Source organism: Chiloscyllium plagiosum, chromosome 9 (genome assembly GCF_004010195.1).
Source record: "Chiloscyllium plagiosum isolate BGI_BamShark_2017 chromosome 9, ASM401019v2, whole genome shotgun sequence".
NCBI lineage: Eukaryota > Metazoa > Chordata > Chondrichthyes > Orectolobiformes > Hemiscylliidae > Chiloscyllium > Chiloscyllium plagiosum.
The window spans coordinates 828,539-836,831 of record NC_057718.1 but is presented as its reverse complement, the minus strand read 5'-3'; the positions used below and the strand labels follow the sequence as shown (position 1 = coordinate 836,831).

At 45.7% G+C, this 8,293-nt stretch overlaps 2 protein-coding genes across 2 annotated transcripts in view; one reads left to right on the top strand and one right to left on the bottom strand.

Moving 5' to 3' along the window:
- The window catches only part of tram2 (translocation associated membrane protein 2), a 59,804-nt gene that overhangs the window by 16,138 nt on the left and 35,373 nt on the right, over window positions 1-8,293 (bottom strand). The gene's annotated exons all lie outside the window — the stretch shown is intronic.
- LOC122552531 (EF-hand domain-containing protein 1-like) overlaps window positions 1,041-8,293 on the top strand; it is a 30,677-nt gene continuing 23,424 nt past the window's right edge. Inside the window, exons 1-2 of the mRNA XM_043695211.1 lie at window positions 1,041-1,242; window positions 6,474-6,614. Of these exons, the coding sequence (XP_043551146.1) occupies window positions 1,042-1,242; window positions 6,474-6,614 (342 nt within the window). The 5' untranslated portion in view covers window position 1,041. The remainder of the gene's footprint in view (window positions 1,243-6,473; window positions 6,615-8,293) is intronic.

The following is an 8,293-nucleotide window of genomic DNA, read 5'->3' as shown; positions in this document are numbered from 1 at the left end:
TCTCACTGGGGTATAGTCCCACACACACTGATTCTCACTGGGGTACAGTGCCACACACACACTGACTCTCACTGGGGTATAGTCCCACACACACTGACTCTCACTGGGGTATAGTCACTCACACACTGATTCTCACTGGGGTACAGTCCCACACACACTGACACTCACTGGGGTACAGTGCCACATACACTGATTCTCACTGGGGTACAGTCCCACACACACTGACTCTCACTGGGGTAAAATCCCACACACACGGACTCTCACTGGGGCACAGTCCCACACACACTGACACTCACTGCCGTACAGTCCCACACACACTGACACTCACTGGGGTACAGTCCCACACACACACTGACTCTCACTGGGGTATAGTCCCACACGCACTGATTCTCACTGGGGTACAGTCCCACACACACTGACTCTCACTGCGGTATAGTCCCACACGCACTGATTCTCACTGGGATACAGTCCCACACACACTGACACTCACTGGGGTACAGTCCCACACACCCACTGACACTCACTGGGGTACAGTCCCACACACATACTGACTCTCACTGGGGTACAGTCCCACACACACTGACTCTTACTGATGTACAGCCCCACACACACTGACCCTCAATGGGGTATAGTCCCACCCACACTGACACTCACTGGGGTACAGTCCCACACACACTGACACTCACTGGGGTACAGCCCCACACACACTGATTCTCACTGGGGTATAGTCCCCCACACACTGACACTCACTGGGGTACAGCCCCACACACACTGATTCTCACTGAGGTACAGTCCCACACACACCGACTCTCACTGGGGTATAGTCCCCCACACACTGATTCTCACTGAGGTACAGTCCCACACACACCGACTCTCACTGGGTTTTGGTCATATACTTACTAACTTTCACTGGGGTATGGTGTTCCCCAGGCACTGACTCTCACTGGGGATATAGCTCTGAGTCCCATTGATGGTCATTACCTCCCTCTCACACATTGTTTTTCTGTCCCTGCCTCTGTAGCAACCTTCCCGTCGATCTCAATGGAGATGTCTGACCAGGAGGTGAAGGAATGGTGTGGTCCACGGGATTTCATTGTTGGTCAATCTGTCACTCTTCTTGACCGTGAATTCTTCATCTATGACTGTGATGAGTTCACAAAGAATTACTTTTACCAGAACATTAGGGGGGTGGAGCTTCATCCCGTTGATGTCATCAAGAAACCTGCACCACCAGAGAAAAAGGTTTGCAGTTTTTTTAATTGAATTCATGTATTCCCAGGAACCTGTGATTAAGGGCTCACCCAGTATTCCTGGATTGTGCCCTGTTGCTGGTGGACAGGTTTTGGGGAGTCAGGATGTTAGTCTGTAGCCACAATATCTAAAAGGTTAGTCCAGTTCAGTATCTAATCAACAGTAATATCCAGGATGTTTGATAGTATGGAATTCAGTAATAGTGACAACATTGAATGTTAATTGGTGATGTTTAGGTTGCCTGTTGTTGGAGATGGTCATTGCCTCACCATATCTCACACCATTGGAAGATTTTGGCCAGATAGCTGGGATAAATGGGTCTTTTTCCCTTGGTATGTCGTAACTAGTGAGGTGCCACAGGGTTTGACCCTCAGGCCCCAACTATTTACAATCGATATTCATGATTTCTCAGCCGGGAGATAAGGTGCTAGAGCCAAATTTTCAAATGGCACTAAAATAGATGGGAAATGAAGTTGCAATGAAGAAAAAATAACTTGACAAAAGAACAGCGATAGATTCGGTGAATGGGCCAAATTTGGCAAATGGAACAAAAACAGAAATTGCTGAACAAGCTCAGCAGGTCTGGCAGCCTCTGTGGACAGAAATCAGAGTTAACGTTTTGGATCCATTGACCCTTCCTCAGAACGTTGGCAGGTGGAGTTTAATGTGGTTAACTGTGAGGCTATCTGTTTAATTTGGAAGTTCAAACTTTCAGAGTGCTTCTCCATCATCAGGTGGGGCTAGTGGGGCAGGATCATAAGATACAGAATTTATAGTAAAAGATCAAAGTATGATACAACTTTTACTATAAGTTCTATGTTTACTTATCCTGCCCTACTAGTTACCTGGTGAAGGAGCAGTGCTCAGAAAGCTAGTGCTTCCAAATAAACCTGTTGGACTATAACCTGGTGTTGGGTGATTTTTAACCTTGTCCACCCCAGTCCAACACCAGCTCCTCCACATCATTAACTGTTTTGATCAGAGAAATGAAAAGGCAACCTATTATCTAAATGGAGAGAAACTGCAGATGGTTTTGATGTAGAAGGATTTGGTGAACCACAGAAAGTATGCAATTAGAGCAGGTAATAAGGAAGGTAAATGGAACATTGGCATTTATTGCTAAAGGAATAGAGTGTAAAAGTTGGGAAGTGTTTCTGCAACTGTACAAGGCAATAGTGAGACTGCACCTGGAGCATTGGTTACAATCATAGTCCCCTGACTTGGCGAGGGATGTGATTATATTAAGAGGCAGTTCAGAGGAGGTTCACTACCTTGTTTCCAGAGATGAGGGATTTGTCTTGGGCAGAGAGTGAGCAGTTTTAGACGGAACACTATGGAGTTTAGAAAAATGAGAGAAAATTTAATTGAGGTATATAAGATGCTAAACGAGGTTGACAAAGTAGATGTAGAGAGGGTGTTTCCTCATGTGTGGCAATATAGAAGGAGAAGCCATTGTCTTACGATAAGGGGAAGCAGTTTTAAAATGGAAATGAGGAGAAATTATTCCTCTCAATGGATCACAAATCTGTGGAATTCGCTGCCCTAGAGTGTTGAGGATGCTGGGACTTTGAGTAAGTTTAAGGAGGAGATAGGCAGAGTTTTAATGAGTAACAGTTTGAGAGGTTACAGGGAGTGGGCAGGAAAGGGGAGTTGAGGTTGAGATGACATCAGCCATCCAACTGTTTTAGCCATCCAATATCTGTTATGTACAACTTTCTTCTGCTTTATCCAGGGAACTTTAGGCATTTGCCTTGACAGTACCCCAAACTGTCACCTCTTCAGAGGCAGCCCATTGTTCAGTCTTTTATACCATTAAGATCAGCCCTCCCCCAAGTAATGATTTCACTCAGGATTTGCTCTTGTTCTTCTTCATAATCAACATCAACCTTGGTCATACAATGGTCACTGTCTACCTAAATCTTTGCCAACTGACTCTTGAATAAAACAAAGAACAGCAAATGCTGATGCTCTGACAATATACCCAGTGCAGCTTGTCACTGCCTGCCTCAACTTGATTTTCTTTCTCTTTGGCCAACCTCTTCCCACTTACATCCACAATTCTTCTGGCATTTTAAATCAACTTCAGAATTTCCAGTTTGCCGACACCAGCCACCACCTCATCAATACAGACATGCAATTCCTTTACACACCAGGATAGTGTCAGGGCTCTCTGCTCCTATCTGGCCTAAACCATCTTCATCTCCCCTCACCCTCCTCTGCCCGGCCAGGCTCATCCTCACTCTGAACAAAGAAAAAAGAAAATTTACAGCCCTCCAAACCTGAGCCGATTCAAATCCACTCTCTAAACCTATCGCCCAATCCCTAAGCATCTGTATCCCTCTGCTCCCCACCTACTCATGCATCTGTCCAGACACATCTTAAACTGAACACTGTTGCAAAGTAATCATTCAGAATCTCACCCATTCTCTCAGGTTTGACACACAGCCTTCCTTCCTTATCCTTTATAGACAATAGACAATAGGTGCAGGAGTAGGCCATTCTGCCCTTCGAGCCTGCACCACCATTCATTATGATCATGGCTGATCATCCTTAATCAGTATCCTGTTCCTGCCTTATCTCCATAACCCTTGATTCCACTATCCTTGAGAGCTCTATCCAACTCTTTCTTAAATGAATCCAGAGAGTGGGCCTCCACTGCCCTCTGGGGCAGAGCATTCCACACAGCCACCACTCTCTGGGTGAAGAAGTTTCTCCTGAGCTCTGTCCTAAATGGTCTACCCTGTATTTTTAAGCTGTGTCCTCTGGTTCGGCTCTCACCCATAGCGGAAACATTTTTCCTGTCTCCAGAATGTCCAATCCTTTAATAATCTTATACGTCTCAATCAGATCCCCTCTCAGTCTTCTAAACTCAAGGGTATACAAGACCAGTTGCTCCAGTCTTTCAGCATAAGGTAGTCCCGCCATTCCGGGAATTGACCTTGTGAACCTACGCTGCACTCCCTCAATAGCCAGAATGTCTTTCCTCAAATTTGGAGACCAGAACTGCACACAATATTCCAGGTGCGGTCTCACCAGGGCCCTGTACAGCTGCAGAAGAACCTCTTTGCTTCTATACTCAATCCCTCTTGTTATGAAGGCCAGCATGCTATTAGCCTTCTTCACTACCTGCTGTACCTGCATGCTTACCTTCATTGACTGGTATACAAGAACACCCAGATCTCTTTAGTGGACCAATCCTTTCTCTAGTTACCTTCTTGCTTCTTATATAAAAATAAAATGCTTTGGGGTTCTCCTTAATTCTGCTCGTTAAAGCTATTTCATGTCCCCTTTTACCCGCTTGATTCCTCGTTTAACAATGGTCCAACTCTCCTGATATTCCTCCAAGGCACGTCCTGTTCTTAGCTACCTGGACCTTATGTACGCTTCCCTTTTCCCCTTGGCTATTTGCTCGATTTCTCCTGTCATCCACGGTTCATGAATCTTACCATACCTTTCCCTTGTTTTCAAAGAGACATGCCTATCCTGCACTATCTTCAACTTATCGTTGAAAGCCTCCCACATATCAGATGTGGACTTCCCTTCAAATAGTTGTGTCCAATCCACATTTCCCAGCTCCTGCCTAATTTTGATATAATTGGCCTTGGCCCAGTTTAGTACTCTTCCCTGAGGACCACTCTCATCTTTGTCTACGAATATTCTAAAACTTACAGAATTGTGGTCACTGTTCCCAAAGAAATCCCCCACCACAACTTCTACCACCTGGCCTGGCTTATTCCCCAGTACCAGGTCCAATATGGCCCCTTCCCTCGTCGGGCTATTGACATACAGCTCCGGAAAACTCACCTGGACGCTCCTTACAAACTCTACCCCATCCAGACCTCTGACTCTAAGTGTATCCCAGTCAATGTTGGGTAAATTAAAATCTCCCATCACCACTACCCTGTTGCCTCGACATCCTTCCATAATCTGTTTACCTATTTGTTCTTCTACCTCACGCTCACTGTTGGGACGTACTGCAATGTAACAACTTCCCCTTTAACACCTCTCACTTTCTTCAGGTGAAAGTGTGGCCATGGGTACCCACATGGGCCCAGTTATGGCTGGCCCTTTGTGGGGCTTGCGGAACATTCCTTGTTCCAGTCCTACTCAGGTCCCTCCCCACAACTCTTCCTCTGCTACATCGATGACATCATCAGTGCTCCTTCCCTCTCTTGTCCAGGCTTGGAAAAATGATCAATTTCACTTCCAACTTCCACCCTGCGCTCACCTTCACTTGACTCCTCCCTTCCCTTCCTCAACACCTCTGTTTCCATTTCTAGTGATAAGCGGGCCACCAATATCCCTACAAACCCATTGACTCCTCCAGTTAGCTTGACCATACATCCTCACACACTGCTTTCCTGTAAAGAATCTATTCCATTCTCCCAGTTTGTCCAAACCCATCACATCTATTCTGATGATACCAACATCCACAAGGGGGCCTCTGAAATGTCCACCTTCTTCCTCAATCCAGGATTCCCAATCACTGTAGTAAACAAGCTGTGTCTGACCCCTCACCTCCTGTCTTCTCACCCACAACACCGACAGGGTCTCATGGTCCTCAAGCACCACTTCAACAGCATCCGCATCCAAAAGATCATAAGGCACACTTCCGCCACCTCCAGCAGAATGCCACTACCAGATACATATTCCTCTCCTCTCCCTTGTCAGCCATCCTTAGGGACCGTTCCCACCGGGACACCCTGATCCAACCCTCCTCCACTCCCAGTACATCCCCAAACCTCCACAGCACTTCCCCTGGTATCCCAGAAGGAATAACACCTGCCCATTTACTTCCTCCCTCCTCACCATCCTGGGTTCGAGACACACCTTCTGGGTAAAGTACTGATTTACCTAAATTACACTCAATCTAGTCTACTGTAATTATTGCAATTATCGTGATGTTTTATGTTCACTGATATAACCACCATCTTGTTTTAGAGTCTAATCAACCTCCGAGTCTGATCATACCCAATCATTGGCCTCTCCCTTTCTCCTGTTCTCATTCATGAAGTGAAGTGGTGAAGGGGCAGTGCTCCAAAAGCTTGTGATTTCAAATAAACCTGTTTGGACTATAACCTGGTGTCATGTGACCTCTGACCTTGTCCACCCCAGTCCAACATTTGCACATCCATATTATGGCCTGTTCTCATTGGCTGCTGTGCTAAATACCCTGTTCTTATGGTAGTTGTGTTGTAATACTCTGTTCCCATTGGCTCTAGTGGGTTCCTCCATACAATGGATTTGGATCAGTGGAGGATTCACTGGGGAATTGTTTATCGTTCATCCCCAAACCACCAAAGAAGGACGTCCGCAAAATACTGGAAATGGACAAGATCATCCTGCGATATGAGGCTAAGATGGTAAGAAGTATTGTTTCAAGTGATGTCTGTTTAATAGCTCCCATAGGTTGCACTCACAGCAGAGGAGAAGTCACATGACTACACCAAACCAATTGTATTTCTCCAAATATTCCCCTTTTTACAGCCTCTGCACTATACAGCACGGAACCAGGCTCTTTGGCCCATCGGCAGTGGTCAAAAACTACCTTCTAACCATTCTAACCCCATTTCCCAGCACTTAGCCTGTAGCCTTGTAGTTATGATTCAGAGATGCCGGTGTTGGACTGGGGTGTACAAAATTAAAAATCACACCACACCAGGTTGTAGTCCAACAGGTTTAATTGGAAGCACACTAGCTTTCGGAGTGTCGCTCCTTCATCAGGTGGTTGTCCTGATTCAGAGAGGAGCTCTGAAAGCTAGTGCTTCCAATTAAACCTGTTGGACTATAACCTGGTGTGGTGTGATTTTTAACTTTATAGCTTTGTATACCTTGACATCACATAAATACTTCTTAAACGTAATGAAGGTTTCTGGCTCTGCCACTTACAGGCAGTGGATTCCAAATTCCCACAACCCTCTGGGTGAAAAAGATTTTCCTCACATCCTGTTTTAACCTCCTACCCTTTACTTTGCATCTATGCCCTGGTCATTGATCACTCCATCAAGGGGTAAGGTTTCTTCCTGTCTACCGTATCAATGCCCCTCATAATTTTTGTACATCTCAATTATGACCCCCCCTCAAGTGGCCTCACTATTTAACATTTTATATAGTTCCAGTATAAGCCCTCTGCTCTTAGCCCTCACCCCTCAACCAATAAAGGCAAGTATCCCATATGTGTTCATAACTATTTAATGTACAGGTATCTGTCCTGCTACCTTAAAGGTACCAAGACACATTAAGGCCCCTATGATCCTCAGCACTTCCCAGGGTCCTATTGTTCATATATTCCCTAAATTTTAAAAAGGTTTGTCTGCATTATAACTCACAGTTACAAGTTGTGCAAATTACCCAGTAAACATGGTCATAAAGTAACCTATTGGTCATTCACAGAATAGTACATTAACTCTCATCTCATCAGTTCCACATCTCTGCACATGCATCACATATGTGATTGTTAAATCATGCTAGAAAGAACAGAATAGAATCCAAACAATGTGGATGCAAGCCATTCAGCCCATCATGTCCACACTGACCCTCTGAAGAGCATCCTATCTAGACCTAGCCCTCTACCCTATCCCTGTAGCTCCATATCTACCAAGGTGAATCCACCTAACCTACACTATGACTAAACATTGATACTGTTACCACCGGAAAAAGAGGAGGAAGCTCTCCCTAGATTCTTTGGATGCAGGCGATGGGCCATGGTCTGCTATATGCTGCCTGTGTCAGAGTCAGAGGCACTGGAGCTGGGGCAAAAACATCACAAGAAAGGCTACAAGAGAAAGACCAGGCCTCCATCCTCAGACTGGGGGCAGTCGGGTGTTTGGAACCACCTAGGTTTTTTAGATTAGATTACATTACAGTGTGGAAACAGGCCCTTCGGCCCAACAAGTCTACACCGACCCGCCGAAGCGCAACCCACCCATACCCCTACATTTACCCCCTACCTAACACTATGGGCAATTTAGCATGGCCAATTCACCTGACCTGCACATTTTTGGACTGTGGGAGGAAACCGGAGCACCCGGAGGAAACCCAC